At 33.7% G+C, this 26,302-nt stretch overlaps 1 protein-coding gene across 1 annotated transcript in view; it reads right to left on the bottom strand.

Moving 5' to 3' along the window:
- Positions 1-389: 389 nt before the first annotated feature.
- GYRA (DNA GYRASE A) overlaps positions 390-26,302 on the bottom strand; it is a 32,722-nt gene continuing 6,809 nt past the window's right edge. The window contains exons 8-27 of the mRNA XM_020379871.3: positions 24,423-24,493; positions 23,591-23,699; positions 23,430-23,492; positions 18,288-18,353; positions 18,069-18,157; positions 16,397-16,445; positions 13,977-14,063; positions 10,498-10,591; positions 10,198-10,268; positions 9,990-10,079; positions 5,998-6,123; positions 5,768-5,925; positions 4,844-4,925; positions 4,209-4,373; positions 3,986-4,087; positions 3,303-3,439; positions 2,477-2,588; positions 2,315-2,369; positions 2,062-2,161; positions 390-824 (exon numbers count right to left, since the gene is read on the bottom strand). Of these exons, the coding sequence (XP_020235460.2) occupies positions 713-824; positions 2,062-2,161; positions 2,315-2,369; positions 2,477-2,588; positions 3,303-3,439; positions 3,986-4,087; positions 4,209-4,373; positions 4,844-4,925; positions 5,768-5,925; positions 5,998-6,123; positions 9,990-10,079; positions 10,198-10,268; positions 10,498-10,591; positions 13,977-14,063; positions 16,397-16,445; positions 18,069-18,157; positions 18,288-18,353; positions 23,430-23,492; positions 23,591-23,699; positions 24,423-24,493 (1,938 nt within the window). The 3' untranslated portion in view covers positions 390-712. The remainder of the gene's footprint in view (positions 825-2,061; positions 2,162-2,314; positions 2,370-2,476; positions 2,589-3,302; positions 3,440-3,985; positions 4,088-4,208; positions 4,374-4,843; positions 4,926-5,767; positions 5,926-5,997; positions 6,124-9,989; positions 10,080-10,197; positions 10,269-10,497; positions 10,592-13,976; positions 14,064-16,396; positions 16,446-18,068; positions 18,158-18,287; positions 18,354-23,429; positions 23,493-23,590; positions 23,700-24,422; positions 24,494-26,302) is intronic.

Below are 26,302 nucleotides of genomic sequence, written 5' to 3'. Positions count from 1 at the left end.
ATTTTTCACGTAGAAAATCCCAAACGACACTTAAGAAATTTAGACGAAAACCTCACATTACAGTAATTTAAATTATTTAGGACTAAATTAAAATCAAAAATTAAAGTGAGACTAAATTAAAACTTTAAATTATTATAAGGAACTAAATTAAGATTTTAACCAACTTGTGACCAGTTCTACAGGCTGAATCGAGCTGAGTTTCGAAACTTTGATTGTAATTTATTTGAATTGCGCTATAATTTAAATTGGATTAAATTGTTATTGTCCTTTCTTTTTTACAAATGTTTGTTATTATAAGCTGAGCTATTGCAGTTTCTGGACGAGCAACTACCATTTTTTGTCAGAACATGACTGTTCACGTAAAATTGCAAATAGAAGATTCTCAAGCAGAGGTGTAACTCATACCTTCATAATGGTTAGCTTTTCTATAATGTTACTGTTACAAAATGTAGAGTTGTTTAAAATTTTGCACCACATTAACTATCTCTCGGGTGTATGTTATTCACTCGTTCAGTCACATAATTTACATGCCGTCAAAAATTAAATTACAGACTTTAGGTAATTCGCCCTCCTCCCAAAATACAAAATATTAACGGAGAACGAGGAAAACTAGGAATCATCACCAAGCACAGATTCAAGGATCAAGCAGCAGCATTTCATCAAGGGATAAACCATAACTCAGATTGTCAAGCAGTTGATCAAATAACCTCTTCTAGCCTTGACCAATAGCAAGAACTTCCTCCTCAGGAGCACATTCCGATGCTGAGATCAATGAAGCAGACTGAATCTTCCCAGCATGATCAAGCCGCATCAAGATAACTCCCCTGGCAAATTAATCAAACATGTCATTAAACAAGCAACCCAATAGCAGGAATCAAACAAATGACATTATGTCAGCACGTTTTAAGTTTCAACCAAGATAAATAAATAAAAATAAATAAAGGAAAGTAAGGGCAGTCTGGTGCTATAAAGCTCCTGCTATGAGGTGTCCAGAGATGATGTCTACGGAAAGACAATAAATTTGTCAGCGTAGTCATTACTAAGTCCAATATATTATAGCATCTGGTTTATAGAAATAAGTGTACCATTTCACTTGTAAGTTATAGAGTTAATGCAGGACTTAATTCTAGATTATAAGAGGATGTAGGATGCATGCCACAATCACGACACCATTGCAGACGCCAGACAGAATAGTGATTGCAGATCCGAGGAATTCTGCAATGAAAAAGCAGTATAGCACTGCTACAGCGGCTATTTAACAACACTGCAACAGATACAATAAAAACAAAAATGTTTTAATCAATACATGAATAGTGTGTTGATATCCTCACACCGATCTTCATGCTAAATCTTACTAAGCTTCAAGTTTGGTATGGATTAGCCCTTTAGGGGGGAAGAAAGACAAATATAATGAGATCCACCACATACGGTGGCAGTTGGAGACTTATAAGAACAAGAACATACATGTCCATAAAAAACTGAAGCAATACACAGCTGAGAACTTGGTGGCAGGTGGAGATTTACGCAGCTAAAAACTGACAGCTCAAAATTTCTATAAGATCACATAAAAGGGGTAATTAGGGGACTATCTAGAATGAAGGTACAATGATACTTAAATGTCACTGGAAAACATTGCTGGAAACTTGCATGAAGTTCACTGGTAAAGTCATTAGGGGTTGAAGGTCACCTAAAGTTCATTGGAAAAGATGCCAAAAAGTTTATCGAAAAAATTCATCAACAATTGAGGTTTGCCGAATATTTCACAAAAGCTGTGGGACTACTTATCCTTCATCCAAAACAATATCCAAAGCTGGGATGAGGTCCCTTGACACAGACTAATCAACAAGGAGAAGCAGTGACAGAGTACTGCAATACAAACAAACCAACAAGACCTCGTAGTATTATGTACTTAAATTTATAATGCTGAGCAAGATATCCCCTAGAAGGTTAATTTCAGGTAATTCTACTATTATCTAACGCCCAAGTCATAGACTTATAGCCATAATGATTCAGAAATCAATTAAGTTATACATATGTTTATAGGATACAATTCAAATTTACCTTGCAAATCGAGATTGTATTGAAATATCCCGAACCTTAATTCTGTTGACTGTGCCACTTTGACTGACAAGAACCACTTGTTCATCACTTTCACCATCCTCTGATAGATATAAAGATATTTTACAATAAAATATTACATTGACTAGAACAATTTATATCATAATAATGTCAACAGAAAAATTAGTACCGGTAATCAGAACTGTATGTAACTGAGGATATCACTGTTAAACAAAGAGTAACATTGAGAAAATACCTGCTAATGAGAATCCTACCACAAAAACAGCAGCCAGGCGATCCTCAGCAGAAAACTGAATGCATAGGACAGATTGACAAAATGACACAACATTTAAAATGAAAAAAGAAACTTCTATTATTGTCAAGAGAGGCAATTTTCTAAGATAAAAACCAAAAATACCTTGTATCCTATTAAACCAACTCGATTCAAAGATGATATCTTGAAACTTCTTAAAGGAACTCGCTTTCCAAAACCATTCTCAGACACGAACAACAACCATGGGCCATTTGCACTGTGGGAATATAGTAAATATATATTAAGGACTTATCTGTGATAAATTGATCATATATTGCCTTCACAAGACAATTAGTCATCACAACAATGTACAAACTCTTCAATCAGTGCATCTGGAGTCATATTCAAGAGCTAAAGACAGAATAAAAGTAGATGAAATATCTTTAATTATAATTTATAACAAAAAAAATTATTTATAGATAAAAATATCATCATAAAGGCCAAAAATATATATAAATAAGCAAAGAAATAGATCTTAACCTTTTTTTAGTATAATATATATAAAGCCTATTCAAGCCGACTAGAATCCTCAAAGCACAATTTCAAAACTAAAACATTCTATTATAATTTAAATATGGTTGTTCAGGGCAAAATTCAATGCATGTTCAAGGAATTCAAACAAACACACCAATATTACTGAAACAAATTTTAGAAAAGATAAGATGCATACTCAAAAACACATGAAGAAACTAAATCTATTATTTTGTTTGTATTCTAAATGTTCTCAATAAGGAAACACGGTAATTTGTACTTATAAGCTGGTATGAACATGATTCCTAGACAACTACACAGTTCTAGACTTCTAGGACAATGTTCTCAATCAGATCATGCTTAAAGCCAGACATGTAGGCAAAACAACGGATGTGAGACATAATTCTGACAGCTATCATTTCACTAACAGAAACAGTATGCAGGATCTCGTCATTATTACTTGCTCCCATGAAATTTTGACGCGGTTTCCAAGTTGTTCCACATGGCTTCAGGAATAATGTCCACACTTGCCATCCTATCCCCTTCTCTGAGCCTCATTGCAAGTGCCCCCCGTGTATTTCTACTTAGTGTGCGAATCTGAGCTTAAACCAATACATTAGTGTCAAAAAAAATTACAAGCATGCATTATGGCAACTAGCTACGAAAATGTTTCAGTAATATTAATAATTTCAGCAGTTTATTTTGACGTTCTTGATTCTTCTTAATTCACATATTTCCTTATTCATTAGGATTTGATCTCCTGTGCATTTTTTATTAGAAAAACTACTGTAAATACCTCTGAATTAGATCTCCTGAATTATAAAGATTCAATTGTACAATGATTATAAATCCACGAGGCTGCGAGTTAACCTCCCAAGAAAATTCAATCAAATTAAATCAAGTCACTCTAACTCATAATTCAAAAATGTCAAAATCAAATTATTTAGAAGAGCGGAAAATCTAAAACTGTTTGCAGCACCAAGTTATTCATAAGATATTACACCATAGCAGTAAACTTCAAAGCTTTTATTTTCAATGAATTACTTCACAGATATAGTGATTTAAGTAACTTATATTTAAATATTTACAGAATTTGAAATTTATACTTCAACTAAATAAATAGAAAGAGAGACAGCAACATGCCTTGCTGCATTGGCTCAGCATGACCATTCCATTGTGTGAAGCCATGGCCACAAAGTCGTCATTTGTACAAAGACGGACCCATTTCAGCTCATCTCCAGGAACCTTAAAATTTAAACAGTGTGCATGAACACCACTCAGAAAAAGATGTTAACAGCAATCTAAAAGGACAATACAATGGAAAAATAACAATGTAAACAGAGGGAATTCAAACAAGAGAACAAACCAACTGAATAGCAATGATTCCGGTTGACCTGATTGATGAAAACAAATTCAAGGATACTCTCTTGATATAGCCTTGCATTGTAAGCATCACCAGAAACTGATCCTCAGCAAACTCACTCACAGGAATAATAGATGTTATTCTTTCGCCATCAGATAAAGATAAGATCTGGCTCAGATGAAACAAGAAAAGAAGAATATTATTTTAAGCAACTTGATTTTGGTCCTTGTCCCAGCATTAAAAATTTAAATAGAACAGTTCAGTGTAAATATAAAATCAAAATATTTTTAAAAAATTCATACCCAATTTTTATTTAAGAGAAGCCTTCAAGCAATAATTAAAGTTACTGTGGTGTTCTGACAACATAGATTAATCTGATAGAATTTCCAACACAGAAAATAGTTTGCACTACATTTTAATAACTTACTTTAATGTTGTAATACATTTAAATATATAAATTTGTTTATTGTTAGAATAGATACATATGAATATATATTACAGTGAAGTGAAGACAGCTTGGTAATTTTAATTATTTCTACTAGCATTCTGTCCAAACTTTCAGTTGCATGACCACAGACAATGGTTGTGAATCGATTTTTCTGGCAATGTGCAGAGAAAGAGAAAGGACAAAGAAATACATGAACAAGTGGTGTGCCAGCAGCAGTCCGGCTACATTCAGGAATTTTGTAGGCACGTGCTGAGTATACTATTCCCTTATCACTGAAATTTTAAAAGCCATGCCATATTCAAAGTAACTAGATCAGCTGCAATGCAAAAATTTCAAATACATGACAAATAATTAACCACAATTAGGAAAGAATAAAAAAAACAGTGATTCTGAACAAAGCCTACATAATGCCATTTACTAGAAAAAGAGTTGCTTATAATAAGCTAGCCAAGCCAAAGAACAAACCTACTTACAAGCTCAATATCCTCTAGAGAAAGGTGCATACCAAAACAAAACTAAATCCAGGCTTTACATACATCATGGCAAAAGATTAGAAAAAATGTATATTTTTTTGTTAATTATATTATAGAATGTTAGCAAGTAGCAACACATGTAGAATCACTAGGAAAAACCTAGTAATGAGAGGTTTGGGGTAATATACACAAGATCCTAGATTCGAAACTTTGTTGTCATCATTGTATACCAAAAAAAGTAGTACCACATGCTTTGACACTCTTTTTGAAATCATTACTGAGTGAAACCCCATGCTGAAAGTCCCACTAAAACAGGGTGGATCAAGTTTATTTAGTGGGGTTAAAATGGGATTTCACCCATAATAAAATATTGAAGAGTGTTGTAATAAAACACCTCGTTATATTTATCATGGATGATCATCTAATGTGGGTTGAACATCAATGAAACTTGTCCTAAAGAATAGGGCTTTCTACACATGGCTCACTGTGTTTCTACTTTCTAGGGGTACAGATTTCTTGAAACTAAAAATAATTAAAAAAATGAGTATTATTCCAGAGTCTTCATTGCCTTTCTTCTGCATTAATGTCAGTCTGAAATTCAACAGGCAGAAATTACTTCATTCAAGACAATAAAAAAGAACCTGAAATATAGGACATGATCATGTGCACGACAAACAAGAAAATCAGACATCGTATCATTCACTCTTAGCTTTCCTACAGATTTTCCGATTGTTCCACGATTTTGTAGGTTAAAAGTGCTTGGCTTCATCCGTTTCAAATAACCTTTTTCACTAACAGCCTGCAAGTGAGACAATATCATGAACACAATAATCACTAAAATACCTGTTTATAGAAGAAAAGTTCCACATACCAATATCATATCTTCATTTGGAATAATATCAATATCTTCAAGTTGACCATTATCTGTGTCTTCCAACAGTGAACGTCTTGGATTGGCAAACTTATTTTTCAGTTCAATCGCCTCTTGTTCTATAAGCTAAAATATGAGAAAGTGATCAAACAGGTTATCCCCAGAAAAATTAAAAATAGCAACATTAGTTCTCCTAATGAATCAATGAAAAAACTGTTCTTAAAAAAGAAAAAAAGTTTATGATTTCATTAAATCTCCTGTAATGTTTAGCAATAAGCAATTATAGTCAAACCCAAAAACTTGTGCTTGCAGGTTATTATAAATTACTAGAAAATCTCCACACAATTAGTGTCCAAAAAGTTGAAAACAATGTAAACAGTGATAACATCTGTTGAACCCTACATTGATTTCTTTTAGTGGAACCATGCTTTTCATTTCAGTTAGCAACCCAACCACTGCCTCACGGTCATTGCTGAGGTACCCCATCCTGATTGCTGCCAGACAATATTCCACTATTTCCAACCTAAACCACAGCTGACTTATATGTACCAATCCATAGGCAGCCTGAATTTCAGGCAGAGCTAGAGAGACATCTTTTGTCCACTGCACTTCTCTCTAGCATACATTTCAGCTGCTGATGGCAGTGCATGGAACACCCTTCCAAGTTGCCATTTTTATGCCACAATCACAAGCATTCTCTCTTCCCAGCTCAGCTGCTCCCATTCAGTGGTTTCAACTACAATTCTGTGTCAGCACCACAGCTGGGCTTAAACTTAATACCAAGTCATGTAGCACTGAACCTGGGAAATTTAAAGACATCAGGTAGATTCAACCATTCTAGTCGGGATAAGCCCTGTTTACTCAATTTTCTCATGAAATCTTGCCACTTTTGTCTCCAAAACATTCATTAACAACTGTCATTGCTTTTTTTTTTTCAACTATTTTATCATTTTTCACAAAATTGACAACATCGCATCCATATAGCACCATCAACAATCCAGCAAGACCATTACTTGCAACCTAATAGAGTACAATAAGTGTTTCTCAGAGTGGGTGTGCAGGATCCTACTGTGAGCATTGATGTTAGTCTGTTGCTTTTCTGCAAGTGTTCAGTCACAAATGAACCCATTGTATCTTTACATTTATATACCTTTGTTCTGCGTATCAAGCTCATAATATACAGTGTTTCCTTTCCTATCAAATCGCTTTAGCTTCTCATTGAGGCTTTACACAACCCTATTCAGGTGGCTTTTGCAGAAACTACAACTATGTGACAGTATGTTTATATTCCCTGTTAACTATCACAGATCAGGTTGCCTCCAGCAGTATCCTATCTCTATCCGTTGTTTCACTGTTCCTCCTAGAACCTGGGTTATGGGCCTAACTCAACTCTACAAAACCGTCTTGTAAGGTAAGAGTTACCCCCTACTTATATACTTTTTAATTGTCTTATCTAAAGTCAACGTAGAACTTGGAATTTTCCAATATACCCCCTCACGTCTAGTACTATTGAGTTTGATATCTAGATTAATAGTGGGAGACTCATTTTAATAATCTAGGATAGATAGGACTTGGGTTTTTCCTAATACACTTCCTCATGTCCAACACTATTGAGCTTAGTATGTGGATTAATAGTGGATTACTCTTTTATAATGGATCTAGATAGCTCTGATACCATCTTAGAATGTAGGTTATGGGTCTAACTTAACCCTACAAAACTAGCTTTTAAGGTAAGAGTTGTCCTCTCACTTATCTACTCTTTAATTGCCTTATCTCCAGTTGATGTTAGATGTGAGTTTTTCCCAATAGCTTTTAAGTCTATTTGCATGTTGTCCTTACATGGGTATGCTTGCGCATGTTTAACTCATACCTTCCTATTTGACAGGTGCTTAGTTCTTATTCCTGCAAGGGATACAGTGATCCCACCAGTGAAGAACATTTGCTATGTATCAGGCTATCAGCTTATACCTACATGGGTTATTCTGCCCCTGCCTTTCTTTAAGCCAAGGCATGACTCTGAAAAGGATGTTTGGTTCCAATGATTGAATTTGCTGCAGAATTTGGTTGTTCAGCTTTGTGCTTTAGTAGCTTGTTGTGTTCTTTTTTCCACTATAAACAGTTGATCAAGCCAATTAAAGTTGTTTAAAGGAAATTTTAACCAATTAAAGTCTGATTCTTTATCTTATTCTATTTCTCCATGATCTGTCTACAGCTCACCTGATTGTGCATCATTCCTGCAATCTTCTAATTTTTTGGCCATGCGTCATTGTCTCCCATGCAGGATTTTTAATTCCCCATTTGACTGAGTTCTATCTCCAACTACTGTTAATCGTACCCATATATTTTAAAGGTATTTTCTGAGTAAACTTTTTCATAGGAAGATCGTAGATCAGGAAGCTTCAGCTTGACAGTGAATGATAGGATCCTAGTCTAGATTCAGTTACTTAGTAGTCAAGATAGATAAAAATACCTGACGCATGTTAGAATGAAAGCATTCAACTATTATGATCAAGACTGCAGCAAATAGCTGTAAATTAGGTCTAAAATTAGTCTTTGTTAGTTGATTAGCTCCAGTACTTGATTCACTCATAATTTTCAATAGAACTGTTCACGGATTGGATTTTTGAATCCATTTAATAAAAAATGGATCTATAAAATGGTTCAGTTAACTAAACCGTTATGTTAAATTGGATCAGTTCAGATTCTAAAAAAATTGGATCCTCTTAAAATTGAATCGATTTAATGCAATCTAGTTATCCACTTTATACTCATACATTGATCAATTTTTTCAAAAAACCGAACCAAACTGTTACACTTTGTAAAACCGGATCAATTAACCGAACCATTTTGACAAAGTGAATTGATTCAGATTTTTTTTAAAACAAGCAGATTTTAGAATCTGGACCAAATTGGTTTTGAATCGGTTCAAATCAATTTGAAATTTTTGCACATACCTATTTTTCAATGTATAGGGTTTAGGGTTTCAAATCAATATTCTGTATTATTAGAATTTGATTCTAGGACAAAACTCAACTCTACCAACTGGCTTGTAAAAAGACAATTGTCCATGCCTTATGAAGACCACACTAGCCATATCTCTATCAATGTGGGACAAATTACACCCCCTCACGCCCAGATCTACAAGTTGGCCTAGATCAAAGAAATGCATGGGGCCCAACAAAGCATATAGGTTAGGGTTTAATACAATCTTAGAATTTGGATTAGGGCTTGTTAGATAAAATCAAGAGGTAAAATATAATGGTGAAACTTTATTATCATTGTTGCTTGCAAAAGAATACAAGGAGTGCTGAATATATAGGGAACCCTTCCTAAATATTGCAGTGAGAGAAAAGAGAGAAAACGGTTGTAAAAGCAACCAGCGGAGAGAGAAAAACAAGAGAGGTGGCTGGACAGCTGTCCACTAAGATTCTGAAGATATCCTAAAGATATCACAGAATGCAAAAAGCAAAAAGGACTAACAAACAAATATTCCCTTTTTGTTGTAACCCATCTACACTAACAGGGCTTAACTTAACCCCACAATATCAGCTTGAAAAGTAAGAATTGCCCAAGCTTCATATAAATTACATTGATGATATCCCTAGTTGATGTAGAACTAAAATATAAATACACCACCTTGATGCTGCAATTAGAGCAGCCCAAAGAGGTTGCAATTAAGGCGGGTTAGGGGTATATGCAATTAAGTCAGCTTTCCAGTATATATTTCCTCACATGTTAATTGAAAGACTATCCTTTACTTATGCACAATATATCTTTGCCAATTCTTTTTTCTCCCTCTTTCCTTCTAGAGCTTGAGATTTAATCCAATGATTTTTTCCTACGTCAAATAGGATTAATAATTTAAAGGAAAATAATAGAATTTCACACATTGCCAAACCTGCAATTAGGTAATACTAGTATCTATGCAATCAAGATTTTAAGAAAACTAAGTTATCAACGAGAAAGACAGATATTCAAAAATGAAACTATACCTCCAGTATATTTTTCCTGCTGGACAAAAGCACCTCTAACTTGGAAATTTGTTCCATCAAAGATTTACTTTCAGCCATAAAGTTTCCACTCTGCACCGCAAAAGTTTGTAATTCTACTTGTGCCCTTGTCAAATACATATTTAAAGAAATCTTGATAAAGAAAAACATCAATTATTCTAGTCTAGTTATTGGCATCAATATAATGCACCTCACGAAGGGACAGTCTTCTTAGGCTAATGTCCAAAAGGGCTTCAGCTTGTTTCTCAGAGAGATTGAATGCTGCAAAGAGATATTATTTATCCACATTAGATAGCTATTTGATAAAGAATTTCAAGCAATGATTACATGTATGTCATTTCAATTAATTCAATAACAAGTAGAACTCTATGAAATGAAAAGTTTCCACCAGAGTATTAGCATACATGAAATCAGCCTCTTCTTCATATATTGCATTAAAATTAAGTGGATCAAGAAATATCAATAAATAAACTTAAAATAAGGAGATTACCATTACGTAAACCAGCAGCTGCAGCTGAGTTACTTGAAGCTTCACGTATTATGTGTATCACTCCATCAAGATTATCAAACCCAACTAGAATACCCTGAGTTTGTTCAGAACATAAGCGTAAACCAAACCAAAAAGTTCTACCAAAAATTTTACTTCCATAATTAGTTTCATTCAATCCTCAAGCAATAAAATTTCCAAATCCATTTCTTTTTTCCTTTTTCTTTTTGTAACGTAAAGAGATTTAGTTTGGCTGAATTGTTCAATGAAAAACACGGAACTGCAAACTGTATTTATAGTGAACCTATACACATTTTACCTAAACACTCTAGAAACAAAACATAAATAATGAAACTAGGAAAGGGTAATTGATCTAGTAATCTCTAATATATAATGAAATAATAACCCCCCGTAATATGTACACTATACACATATTTTATTTCTACAGAAATAAAAGAAAATTCAGATACTTAAGAAGAGGACATGAGAGACTACAAGAGGGAAATGGAGAAAACAAAAGAATGTAAAGAATGAATACACAAAGAAAATAAATATATATAACAACACTCTAATCTCTTTAACCAATTCACAAGAAATAATATCAAAAACACATAACCATGGATAAACATGTTAATTCATAGCTTTCAAGTTTATAAATGGCCTCTCTCCTTACTCAGGTTGATTGAGTCTTGGTTTTAAAATTTTATATGGTCTAGCTCAATCTATCGATCTAAACCTTTTACTATCCCTTGGCATATTGTTTGCTCTAACTTTGATGAAGGTGGACTTGGTGTTAGATCCCTTATGGATATCAATAATCAAAACATGTTGAAACTATATTGGAATTTTGTTAAGAAAGATAGTGATTAGGCGTCTATGTTAGCCAGTAGAGTATATAAGAGAAGTGGTGATGTTGTTTATTATCTAGCCTCCACAATTTGGACTAGTATACGGGATATGTATCCAATTGTCAACGATAATTCTACTTGGAAAATTGGAATTGACAAGAAGGTTAATTTTTTAACAGATAGTGGCTTTCAATGCCTGTTGTTGATATTCTTAATATAGATGTCTCCTTGCATCCCAAGTTGACATCTATTGTGGATTGTTTCATTAGAAATGGCTCTTGGCATCTTCCTCCCTTTCTTCAAAATAGGATTTGTGACCAAGTCTCTAGCATTGTCCTTCCTTCTTTTGAGTGTGAAGTCTCTTTAAAGTGGTCTCTCTCTTCTAATGGAGATTTATCTTTTAAAGAGGCTTTCTCTTTTATTAGGCAACCTAAGCTTAAGCTTAATTGCACTAAACAAATTTGGAATGATCATCTCCCCCCTTCCAAATCTTCTCTTCTATGGAGACTTCAACATGATAAGCTTCCCTCTAAGGATCTTCTTCGTAGAAAGGGGGTTGTCATTACCTCCATATGTTCCCACTGCTATAATGCCTATGAAAATACTACTGATATGTGTTTTGAATGTCCTTTTGTCTCAAGTCTTTGGGATTGGTTATCTAGGATTGTTGATATTAGATTGAATGTTAGAAATGTTTTGGATATCCTTAACAAACCATGGAGCAAATTAGCTAATATTGTACTTTTGGCAACTTTTACCTTTCTTGTTGTTGAGATCTGGCATAGTAGAAATCAAATAAAATTTAAAAATTCAACTACAAAGCTTGATTTTTTGAAAAATAAGATTTTAGCTTTAGTTAATTCTTGTTGCTCTTTAATTTCTTTCTCTATGAAATCTAACATTATGGAATTTAAACTATTTTAAGGCTTTTTTGGTGCCCTGTAGGTTGCGCAAAATAGAAACCATTGTCGAAGTTTGTTGGCTCCCCTTGCTCCTATTTGGATCAAGTGCAATACAGATGGAGCTTTTTTCTCTTCGGCTGCTTGTGGGGTGTTATCTTTAGATATAGCTCTGCTAACTTGCTCGGCTGTTTTGCGAAGTCAATGATAGTCAAGTCAGCCTTGGAAACGGAAGTTTTGGCAATCATTCGTGCAGTTTAGCTTGCCCGTGATTAAGGCTAGATGTCTCTTTGGTTGGAGTCAAATTCCCTGCTTGACATCAAGGCATTCCATGATCCCTCTTTAGTGCCTTGGCACTTTCTTGTACAGTGGATGAATATGCTTGAGTTAATTAAACATGAGGTTTAGATTCTCTCATGTTTATAGGGAGGGTAATGGTTGTGTTGTTTAGCTTAGCTGGGTTTGGTCTTAGGCATTCCGATTCTTTTTGGTGGTTTGTCATTCCTCCTTGTATTGTATTGTCTTACTCTAGGGAGAGGAGTGGTCTTACACACGGTTCTCGTAGTGAGAACTACAAATACTTTTGTACTTGTTTTTTCATTTCATTTTAGAGTTATATAAATTGTTTGATATGTTGCAGATGATTGTTGTAGGGTGAGGTATTAACCTAGTTAGGATCTCTTCCCCACATTGTGATGTTTAGCATATCTATCTTTTTTTCAAAAAATATGGATAAGCCAAATGAACAGTTATGTCACCATTCACCAAGCTAATAACAAGAGTACATCAACACATTTCAAGATAAAAGTAGCAAGTATCAGATATTTCCAATCAACATAACAAGCAGTGTTTATGAACAATTATCCTAATTTTCACTTGTTCCTTTATTCCAAGTCCAGCAAAAGGAAAAACCTGTATCTTTAACAACTATTGCAAAACATTTCTATTAAAAAACAAAAAGATCTCCAGCCAAGTTTGATAGCTTGCAATCCTTAACAAAGAACGTGAATTGTATTATTGGCAAAAAAAAATTAGATGAAAATACAGGAAGGGCAATGCATCCAGACAAGGAATTATCTCTGGTCCCAAGCTACAGGCTGAAAAACTGAAAATAATATATTGTACTCTGTTACACATTCCTAAATGTATCTGATTTATTTTCTCCCTCTCTCAGGTAGCTAAATTCCACTCCTTTATCATGTTCTCTACTAATTACAATTAAGCTTTAGTCTTCAGCCTACAGGCGTACACTGAAAGGCCAAACCTGAACCAAGGTAGTGTTCAAACTTCAAACTTTTATAACAGTTGCTTTACACGTGAGCAAACTATGGAATATTGAAATCACGAAGAAAAAAATTAGGATATAATCATATAACATGGCAACTATGTAAGTAACTACTTTAAGAAACTCAAGCTTTGATGCTTCCACTATTTCGTGATATATTAGAAATGCATGTTAAAGAAATCCAAGGAGATGTTACCTGTTATTAACTACAATAATCACTATAAGCATAAAGTAAGAATATAAGAAACAAAATATGCTTAAACATGAGAAAATACAAGTTTGGTGTTATACTCATTTTATAGCTATCACTTTGATGGTACCTCTATAACTCAAACAAACACAAATAATTTTATAAATACTACGTCTCTACCAGTGGAATATGCATGAGTTCTACAGTAAGCACATGACAAGAACCATACAAAAATGGATCTTAAAGAGTTTGTGACATACCTCAACAATATGCCTTCTCTCTTGTGCTTGTGATAACTTAAACCTTGCACGTCTCTCAACAACAGAGCATCTGAAGTCTAAGAATGCCTGAATATTAAGCCAATGGGAAAAAACAAAAATTAGCACACTCCCAACTTAAAAGACAGCCACTAACTAAATAAGCTTAACAACCAAAAAAAAAAAAAAAGAAATTACAAGATACGCACTTTTAAAATGTGCTTAAAGATCTACAGTGGCTCAAGGCAGAAGAAAAAAGGCACTAATAGGGACTTAGATATTGAGAACAGTGGGTGAAATTACTGCTTTTTCCAGCTTGTGCAAAAATAATTACAGGTCACAAACTATACCTAACAATCAGGAAGACTGGCTGGCTAGAATATTTTTTGAAGATGCAATTCAAAAGGCTATTTGGTGTTTAGATTATGGAAAAGAAATAGCCGCAAGAACAAGGGTCACAGCTATGGCCCTTTTAAAAAATGTACATATATACACCTAATGTTGCGGCAATAGACTGTGACTTATACGATATGTGTGTGTATTGCCTAAGACATGATGAGTATAACCAGATGATTACCAAAAAAACCAGCAACCATATAAGTGCAAGTGGTCAAAATTTATCACTCAATCTTAGAAAGTGTGTAAGGTTAGGCCTAACTCAACCCTACAAAACCAGCTTGTAAGGTGAGGGTTGTCTCCCACTTATAAATACTTTGATTGTCTTGTCTCTAATCGACTTATAAATACTTTGATTGTCTTATCTCTAACTGATGCGGAACTTGAGTTTTTCCCAATACTCTCCCACACCCAACATTATTGAGCTTGGTGCTTAGATAAACAGTAGATAACCCTTTTATTAATAATTTAGAATAGGTGAGATTTAGGTTTTTCTCAATACACTACCTCACGAGCAACACTATTGGACTTGATATGTGTATCAATGGTAGATGGCCCTTTTATAGTGAATCTAGGATAAGCTCTGATACCATCTTAGAAAATGGGTTTAAACCTAACTCAACCCTATAAAATTAGCTTGTAAGGTAAGGGTTGCCCCTTGCTTATAAACTCTTTGATTACCTTATCACTAATCAATGTGGAACTTGACTTTTTCCCAATACTCAATAACATTTTTACATTCTCAATATCTTTCAAGATCTTCCCACAAGGAAGATGATTTTAATTGCTAAAGAGTAGAGTGGGTTGTACTTCCTAGAGCTGAAAATTCATGATCAGTCCCAGGTGGTACCCTTAAACCAACATACAGATACTTAAATGTCCTCCCAAATATGGGATCATTAAAGACTTGGACATCCCCCATTTAGTCTCCTCAAGTCTTTATTTCCTTATTTGTTTACAAAGAGTATGTTGAGTCATTTGATTGTGGTTTCTATTAGATGTCCAAACATCAACATGCTTCTATTCCTATTGGTACAAATAAAAGCTACTCTCCTTTTGATTTAATTCACTCTGATGTATTGGGACCTATTTTATAATCTATATCAGGCGCAAAATGTTTGTGCCATTCAATGATGATTGTACCCAATTATCATGCACACATCTTATGAAAAGTAAATACATGACTTGAAGGAGAAAGAAGCAAAATGTAGCAGCTCGATCTAGTGCAGAAGCTGAGTTTAGAGCTATGACATAAGGTATATGCAAAGGACTATGAATGAAGATTATACTTAATGATCTCACAATTAGGTTCAAGATCCCTATAAAGTTATTTTGTGACAAGAAGTCAGCCATTAGCATTGCTCATGATTCAATTCAACATGACAGGACCAAACATATTGAGATCAACAAGCACTTTATCAAAGAAAGACTAGACAATGTTCCTATTGTTACAACTCATGTTCCTACAAGATTTCAAATGACAGATGTATTCACTAAGTGGCTTCCTAGTTCCTACTAGTAGATTCTAGGAGCTTATAAGCAAGTCGGGAATAATTGATATTCGTTTATTAACTTGAGGGGTTGATATAAATAATAGAAATATCTTAAGGGTCTATCAATCACTTATTTAACTTTTTACCAATATTTCTTTTTATTTTTTTCCTTTTTCATCTTTAAGTCATAGTTTTCTTATTTTATAGATAGTAGTTTTCTCTAAAAAGCATGATTACAAAATGTAATTGGTGTGACAAATGTTATTAATGAAAGTGCCTTTTTTTTTCAAGTTATGCATATATGGGTCAAACATACTAGTCTGACCAGTGTTGTTAAATGGCGGTTATGGAAGTGCCATAGTGGTATGGTGGCGGCCGCCACGTTCCGTTATGGCCGTTTGGCCTCTGTATGGCGTGGGTCCACCATTTTTCATATGGTGGCTGTTATAGCGGTAACGGCATGGCGGTTTACACGACAATTCAATAGATGAACTGAACACATTAAACTTCTAAGGTCAGCAATTATGTACTCACCTCCAGTAATTCCTTCAGCCCCATTTGTTTAGGTTGTCCATTAAGAATGCTACAAATAAATCAGAAAAAAAATGTATGTTCAAATTAAGACATGTAGTATATAATAAATTGAGTAAAAAATAAATCAAAAATAAATAATCAAATAGAAGAAAACAGTAAGATAGTAAAATAAATAAAATTGGGATTATAGAGCAAGAAGTAGCCATATGCATTTTGGTAAATATCTCTTTGTTGAAATTGATATTAATGAGATACCAGCATCAATAACAAGAACAAGAAAATTACAAAGTATTAACTGAAATAGAAAATAGAAAATATATAAGGTCCAAGAATTTTGAAAGGCCTAGTCTCTCGCTCTGAATTCTCTCTTCCATTAAGTCTTTCCAACTTTCCTTTTCCCTTATATTCCTCTTCGTTTATAACTGTTTTCCCATTTATCCCTCCTGCATCCCTTGACAGGTGGCTGCTGTTATGCCAACATTTCATGTTTGTCAAGCCCACTTGGAACATTGATTTTCTGCTTTTGCAAGTCTTTCTTTTTCAAGTATGCACCATATTTATACCATCATGGCTAAGAGTATTATTAAAAGACAATAGTATATTTCATTAGGTGCACAAACCTCCAATCCTTTTTTAAATGATATAATAAACAACTGTATCTTCAAATGGATTTACAAAAAAGAAATTCTACAATCCAAACCAAATTGACCAACAACAGGTTGGTTTGGTTTGCATTAATCTGTTTTCTTAAAATAAATGACAGAAGTCTACTTTTCAAATACCTAAAAAAATATTTCATGTCAAAATTTAAATATAAACCTATTATTAAAAGAGTGTAAATAATATTCAAGTATAAATAAAAAAGAGTAGTGTAGGAAAATATTAAATTAACGTAGTCGAACACAGTCCAAAGTTTGAAATTAAAATAGTCCAATATCGTCAAAAAGTCAGTACTAGGTGAGACGGTGTCAATGAGTGAGAGGAGGGTGAGCAGTGTGTGATGCTAAGTATGGTAAGTGTGTAACATAATGAGTTGTGTAACTTGTATTAATGTGACGTTAGGTATGGTAGGTGAGTTTGTAAGTGTCAGTGTTGAGTCAATTGTGCTAATGTGTTACTAATAAATAATAAAATAGTTATAAAATAATATAAATTTAATTGGTTCAGTTTTTGGATCATTGAAATTGTAAAATGTAAATCTAAAAGCTGGACCAATTAAGGTCAGATTTACTTGTTTTGACCGAATTTCATCCGATCAAGAAAAAAAATGAACCAATTTAATTGGTTTTGTTCAAATCACCAATTTTATCAGATTATCCAAACTTGATGAAAACCCCTAGAAATAACACATACATGAATCTTTTTTACAACATGGGTAAAGAAACAAGCCTCTGTCTAATGGAATAACCTGGAACTTTGGCATGTAAACAAAACTGCTCCACAAATATCAAATCCAAAACACAAGTTCTATGCCAGTAAAAGAGACACATAGGCCTCCAAGGAGGTCTGCGCAGAATCATTACAAAAGAATTTATCTATCAAAATACAAGTCCAAGATATAAGGGGGAAATATCAAAAAATCATCAGAACTGTCATGAGAAGTATCAGTTATCAGAGCATTTTAAACTATTAAATTTACCATATCAAAACATGTAAACTACAATTAACTTACCCCACCATGTTACAGCTAAATGTAGACTGCAGAGATGTTAGGCGATAAAGATTATTCAAAACAATCAATGGATCTGATCCTCGCTTCAGCTGCACAGCATAAGAGATGAGTCATAGTGACCAGCTCAACAGTCTATTTCCATTTTTTATTTTTTTCGGTTTTTGTAGGTGTCCATTCAATGACATTATGCAGGAGCACAGCCATATTCATGTATTCTACCTCAATGACAATACGCATTCCAGAACGATCACTCTCATCCCGAATATCACTTATCCCATCTAAACTCTGTTAAAAAAATAACAAAAAAAACAAAATTAGGTTATAAAATGCACATTCTAGATGCAAGTTAAAGAAACAGTCATTTAGAATTAACTCCAAAATATTTAATAGGAAATCACATGCCCATTAAGAGTCAACACTGGCTCAATTATCATTTGGGCAATTTAGCAACAACTCTCAAAACTGGTTAAGAGAAAATTAAAGAACTAGTTCTCATAAATTATTTCAGATTATTTTAAGATAAACTAGTCATATAAATTCATTTCAAATTATTTCGTATCAAATTTTAACTTCAACTTTAGTTTTGTTCAAATCTCTTTCAAACAAGATCATATTTAATCTGTTTAAAATTTTATTTAAATTCAGAAAACTTAATATGCTCGTTGGTCATTAGAATCATTAGTTAAGGAGAGACAAAGAGATAATGATAATGAAAAGTGAGAGAGATTGTTGAAAATATGGACTAGAAAAAATTCAAAATTGTAGATAGTACATGTTAAAATAGCTAAAGCTGTTTTTTGTTGTATCTAGATGATGTGTTATGTGTCATAGGTCGTACCCTTTTTCCCTGTTATGTATATTTTTATTCAGACTTCTCTTATATATAAATATATACATCAGTGGAGGTAGAACTCACTGATTTTCCCTGATACTCAAAATTAAGGATGTCTGTTGGTTTGGATTATATAATAAAACTGACAATCCGAACCAAACAAATTAAATTGGTTCGGTATTTATCTAGATCAAATCAAATCCAATTCAAACCAAATAAACTCCACCTTAATTTGTTCAAATTTTGGATTTGCATTTACAAATCTGATGATCCAAACCAATTAAAATTTTATTATTTTATAATTTTATTTTATTCTTAATTAGTAACACAACTCCCTCAACACTCTGTCACTCACACTCAGACTCTCCTACCATACCTAACACAAGTTACACAACTCATTTTGTCACACTTACCATAATTAGTGTCTTATGCCACAACTCCCATCACTCACCAACACCATCCCACTCAATACCCACTATTCAACTATGCTAGACTACTTCAATTTCAAATGTTGGGCTACTTTGATTTCATATTTTCCTGCATTACTCTTTTATTATAATTAAATTTTGAGAAGAAATCATATATTTTTATGTTTAAAAAATAGAAATTTGTCAATTATTTTTCTCAAGAAAAATGATTAATCCATACTAAACCAACTTGTAGTTGATCTGTTTGGTTTGATTTAGATTACAGAAAAAGATGTTGTATATTTGATCCAAATCAATCAAAATTGATTGGTTCAATCTTTATTTTACCCCAAATCCAAACCAAACTAATCCATGAATTCCCCAACTCAAAATATCAACTTGGTAACAAAGTGAGTACCCTCCTACTCAGTTGTTCCATATTGTCGTCTGGTGCCCCCCATCGTTCGATGCTATCCACTACAAGCCTTTTTTTCAGCAAACTTAGTGTTTGGTGCACCCTATAGAGCATTCCTTATCTCAAGTAATCTTGAAGGCACCATCTTGCTCACACGCCCACATGCATATTTTCTTCATGTAGCTCTATCAAGCACACAAATTACACACACCACTTTTAAGTCGCCAGAATTTTCATTGTGCCACCACCACAATGCTTGTGTAGGCTTCCTAGATCCATTCCAGACCTTTGTTTTCTCATCTTGCACGTGTTTGGGTTGTAGGACTATATTTCAAACCTTTTTCTTTGGCCTCTTCTTCTCTATCTTTTGTAATATGGCATCTCCAAGCCCTAATCTCTATTTTAGGGACTTTTACCATTACCATAGAAAAAGATCAATGGTAAAAGCTATTTATTTTGTGCTGCCTCTGTGGAACTTTGCTTCTTTGGTCAAAGGTACCATGATCATCAAGAAAAGAAGGATATTGAAGGATCAGTAGAAGGTTTGACTCTATTGAAGAAGCTTGGTCTTTAGTTGTGTCATGTAGTGGCAGTATGTGGAACCAAACATTATAGGAACTTTCACCATAACCTTCAAAACTTGTACTTTTTGGAAGAAACCTCAAAGCATCTATGCAAATAACATTCAATCTTTGTATGATGGTGACCATAAATTAGACTTTCTTATCATATGGTTTCTCATGTTGCTAAAGCTCAAGTAGTACTACTAGAAGAGCTTAGGATGTTCCTACATGGTGACTCGTTGGAGGGAAGACAGAAAACACTTGATAGGTTGTATTTGAAAATGATTTTGTGGACATTACACTCAAAATTTAATCATGTTTGTCTCCAAATTCTAACTAGTGATGAAATCCCTTTGTTGGGCAACTTGGTTAAGTGACTTCTATGTGTTCCCACTAAGGCTAAAAGTGAATATTTAGTTGGAGTTGTTGGGGCATGTGTAATGGTCATGGATATCGAGGAGGAAATGGTGGTGTAAGTGGTTGTCCTCAAGGCTATATATAGCCTGATGTATTCATTCACATTGCAAGAGGAATATCTATGAAGAATTTTCATTCTCTCTTTTCTCAAAGTTGATATAGTATTAGAGCTTTTTTTTTCCTTCAAACATGTGCTCATGTTCATGGTGCAATCTTCTCTCCTCCTCACCAACAATGGCGATAACTCCATCGATGCTCTAATTCACTTTACACACAATCTCTGTCAAACTAGACAAGAATTTTCTTTTCTAGAAAACACTAGTTGAAGTTGTTATCAAATCTCATCATCTTCAACAATTTGTTGTTAGTCCTCAAATTCCTTCGCGGTTTGAATTTCAAGAAGCTCGCGAACTCAGACTCGTCTCTAAATGCTTACTCGCTCCAAGACCGCAAACTCCAAACCTCTAATTCTTATTGCTCATGTTGAGCTGACATCAGTGAAGCAAGCTCTTGCTCACCTACACAGGTCAGCAACAATGAAAGATGAATATATAGCTCTTTTAGCAAATCAAACGTGTCATTAGTTACTTTGCCTCCTAACCACAAAACTAGTGGTTGCAAGTGGATTTTTTTGGGTCTAAGAAAACCCTAATGGTACTTTTCACAAGTTCAAAACTTGTTTAGTGGCCAAGGGATTTCATCAGCAACCTAGCTCCGATTATACTAAAACATTTTCTCTTATAGTCAAACTTGTAAATATACAAGCTATCTTGACCTTAGCTTTAACTCGAAAATGGTCCATCCATAAAACTGACATAAACAACACTTTTCTCGATGGACACTTTCAAGAGGAAGTTTACATGACACAACCTCCAAGGTTTGAATCTAATGATAAAGGTATGTCAACTTCACAAAGCAATATATGGGCTCCAAACAAACCCACGGAGCCTAGTATGATAGACTTACATCTACCTTTCTTCAACTTGGCTTTGCTGCTAGCTGTTGTGATTCCTCATTATTTGTGTACATAACTGCCTCTACCTACATCTATGTTGATGATATTCATATCAATGGACCCTCTTCCACCCTAGTTAATGATCTCATTAAAAAGCTTAATATACAATTTACCTTGAAATAGCTTGAATTGTTTGACTATTTTTTGGAAGTTGAAGTCAAGTATTTATGTTATGGTTCTTTTTTGTTGACTCAATCAAAGTATCTTCATGATCTTCTCATTCGTGTGAAAATGCTCCTGAAGCAAAGGGCATTTCTACTCTTATGGCTAGTAGTACCAATCTGATCAAGGTTGGGACAGCTACAATCCATGATTCTCACTATTAAAGATCTATAGTAGGTACTCTACAATACCTTATACTTAACCCAAAATTTCTTTTAATGTCAACAAAGCTTGCCAATTTATGAAAAAACCTCTGGAATCTCATTGGCAATCTATCAAACACATCTTGCAGTATCTAAAGGGTTTTATAACCTATGGTCTTTTACTCCAACCTGCTTCCACTAACAGTCCTATTTCCATTTGTGCATATTGTGATGTTGATTGGGTCAGTGATCCAGTCGATCTAAGATCCACCTTAGGGTCTTGTATCTTCCTTGGCCCCAATTTAGTTTCGTGGTGGTCTAAGAAGCAAACTCTAGTTGCTCATTTGGTCTTATGGCTTCAGTCCTTACTGAATTGCATATTCCTCGTACTTCTATGATAAATTGTGACAATCTCAACGTTATTGCGCTCTCTCTTAATCTTATACTTCATGCCAAGACAAAACACCTTGAGCTTGATCTTCACTTCCTTTGCAAGAAAGTCACTCATTTTCCTCACTCATCATACACCTAGTGTCAAATAATTGACTCTATCACGAAACCTGTTTCTGCTACTCACTTCAATGAATTGCAAATCAAACACAAAGTACTTGAGTCTCCACAACCACCCTAAGTTTAAGGGAGAGCTATTAGTAGAATATTCATAAAACTGTATATGAGCAACTATAAGCAGTTACAACTTTCAACTGTTAGGATTCTATTTGATGCTAAAGACTATATATAGCCAATTGGATTCACTCGATCATTGCAAGAGAAATAACAACAAAAAAAATTTCATTCTCTCTTTTCTCAAAGTTGATACATATAGAAGTTGACTGTCATTTTGTTCAAAAGAAGCTATTGTCGAAAGAGATTAATACTAAATTTATCAACTCCGGTGATCAACTTGCAAACATTTCCACTAAATCTTTAAGATCCTCAGATTTATATGTTCCAAGCTTGAAGCATACCATTTAAATACTCCAGCTTGAGAGGGAGTATTAAAATAGCTATTTTAGTATTTGTTGTACAGCTTTTATGAAGTTGTTTTTTGTTGTATCTAGATGATGGTTTAGGTGTCATAGGATGTACCTCATGTCCCTGTTTTATCCTTTTTTTATTTAGACTTCTCTTATATATAAATATACATAAGTGGATATCAATGATTTTCCCTGATACTCAAAATATCATAAATAAATAAATAAATAAAGCACCTTAAATTTAATAATTGACAGTGCCAAGATGTCTAGTTTTTAGATGTTTCCAAAGACCCCATAATCACCACTCTTCTATACCGCAAGTTATCATATTTCACTTGCACAAAAGTGAGCGAGCATGCAACTTCAAGAAGATAAATGTAAATTGAAATATAAAACATTTTGAAAATTTCTTGAAGGAACATGATAATACCTTGTTTTCTACAAGTTCAGCAATCTTCTCAACTAAAGATGCTTTGTTTGTCTGGTAAGGAATCTACTCCAATCACAAAACAAAACATAATCAGTAATCAATTTTTCAAAGTAAATAAAACAAGTATTTCTTTTTTAGTACAATAGAATCTGGAGTGTCACCTCTTTTATTATTATTGCAGTCCGTTTTGTTTTAGAATCAAGCAATTCAATATCAGTTTTCCCTCTGATAATAACACGTCCTCGACCAGTACGGTATGCCTCTAAGATCCTAAAGAAAAACAAGTATATATCAAACCACACATCACATTGTACAACAAATTTGGAAAAGCAAAAAGGTAAAAGGAAAGAAAAGAACAAAATATATTATAGAAAATTTGATAAAATTAATGAACAATACAACAATTAGTTACAAATGTTTGACATCAAAAACAATGATTGCAAACAGGGTTACAGGTTTCATGTTTCAATAGCATAACTGAAGTAGCAAACTTTCAACAAGGCTCATTTTGTTTCATTGAAAATTCTCCCATTCTAAATTTCAAGAGTGCAAGAGATGAAGGAGCAAATAACTGATTGTGAATCAAACAATCCATATAGCATTTCCAAAACATACCCCATGTCTCTTGCTTTTGGCACATACCAGTTAGTAATCTACAGTAAATTATTAATATAAAGTCTTTCCAGCTGTTGCCACAAGTCACCGCATGGTGCATTGTGGACCGAACATTTATTTTTTTTGCTTTTTTTCCTACTTTGTTTCATTTTCTCTCACTTTTACATTTTTATCTGTGCAAAGCACAGGCCCACCACCTAGTTCATGATTAAACTGCCACTGTTAACATTTAGATTGTGTATAATTTACACAAATAAGAAAAAATGGACAGCCAACATTGAAAAAAATAAAATATATATATAAATATAAATATAAAGAAAAGAATATTGTTGAATATTCATTAAAAAGGGAATACTGTCAAATACTTTATACACTCACCCAAGATTTCCCATAATCAGCCCTCCTGTTGGAAAGTCGGGTCCAGGCATGTATTCAAGCAATTCTTGCAACTACAAAGCACCAAAATTAACTATAAATTTTCATTAAAGGAAAAAGGGAGAAGAATATTAAGTTTGCAAAACACAAAAATGACTTTCATCATCTGCTTGAGAATTATATTACTAACTTGGAACTACCTGTATATACCCAACAAGATAATGAATAACAGCAAATATATGCAAATTAATTGAAGTGCTTAATCTAATTTTATACTGGATTCAAATATTGAAACTGTTGGAAACTATTTAAATAATATTATATGGGTGTAGTTACCAGCCTAAATGGCATGAGTAGAAGAATGCAAGGTAGAAAAATCGATTAGAAGCTCAGGAGGATATTATGGAGGAAGTGAATGTGAGGTGAGAATGTCCAAGTGAGGAATTGGAGGGAGACCAGGCCCCTCAAAAAGTACTGTGCTATCTGTGTTTTTTCATGTGTCAGTTTTATCATACCTTATGTGCATTGGTTTACTCATAACTGAGTGAAATCTCATAGGTTTTAGTAGCAAGGGTGAATTAGAATATTAAAAAAAATGAGATTCATTGTTTCTGATATGCACATCGTACAGCAATTTCATGGAAAAAAGTTTATAAATGTTGTAAATCATTTAATTGACAATTTCAGTTTAAGAAATAGTAAGCAAATATTTTCATGAAGACACTTTTGCAGTGTTTAGTTCAAAAGAAGGGGAGAAGGGTTGGGTTTAATTTTACCCCCTTTAGTTCAAAAATATGGAGGGGGGGGGGGGGGGGGGAATGTGGAATTTTTGCCTCCCCTCCAACAATGGGGGGTTTGAAAGGAGGGGAAATGGTTCATTTTTTTTTTTGGAGTGTAGTAGCAAAATTATCGTAGAGGTTTTGACTACCCCCGCCCCCTTCCATTAATAATTATAAGGATACAAGAGTGTAAAACTATACTTTCCCCTCCTCCCATTCTTAGAACCAAATATTGTTAAAAATAATAAAGTAATCAAACATATCCGAACTCCATTAAACTCACTTACAAAAACTTTATCAGTTTTGTGTAACTTGTAAAGTCTAGATTGACCCACCAACACTTGACCCTCTCCAACTTTGGCTTTGATTTCAAAAACCCAACAATATAATTGCACAAAATAATAAGCCTCCTAAAGATATCAACATTACTCTATATTTCATGTAGTTTATGGCATGAACTTTAATCAAACTGGACCATAGATTCAAACACTTATTCCACATGTACAAAAAATATATATATTCACAAAACAAAAGTCACAGAATTTCCAACATCCATTCAAAATCCAGATTCTAATAATTTCCTATATGATGAAAAGACTAAAGACTTACATAATGCATCAGTTTAACAATTTTCTAATCTTCAATGTGCTTTAATATTTCAACTTTCACTTTTATAGAAAACTTAATAATAAAAATGCTCTTGTTTAACAGTCTCTAAAGACTCTGAAAAAAATTCAATTTTTTATCTACTCCAAATAATAGAAGTAGGACTCTTAACCCTTCCATGGGATTTTGTACGTTGTTTTATTTACTTGAACTCTATAGAATACATGGAATCACCCAAGAAAATTCCTTTCAGTCCTCAAATTTAATTTAAACCTAACTGCAATTTATGTCCTAAATTGTAGGAATGAGGGATACGGATAGCAAATGATTTCTTACCTCATTCTCCTCATTAAATCAAATTTATTATTAATTTATTTGAAAAACAAAAGCTGGTTTTGGGATGAAGGCTTTTGTCTGGACAGCAGCACCAAATAGGATTAATAGTAATGGTTTGTTGCAGATTCAGAGACCTAATGCAACTTTCTCACGTAATATGTG

This window comes from Cajanus cajan, chromosome 11 (assembly GCF_000230855.2).
Source record: "Cajanus cajan strain Asha chromosome 11, NIPB_CcT2T_4, whole genome shotgun sequence".
Lineage (NCBI taxonomy): Eukaryota > Viridiplantae > Streptophyta > Magnoliopsida > Fabales > Fabaceae > Cajanus > Cajanus cajan.
The sequence above is the reverse complement of the archived record's forward strand: the minus strand, read 5'-3'. Positions and strand labels throughout refer to the sequence as shown.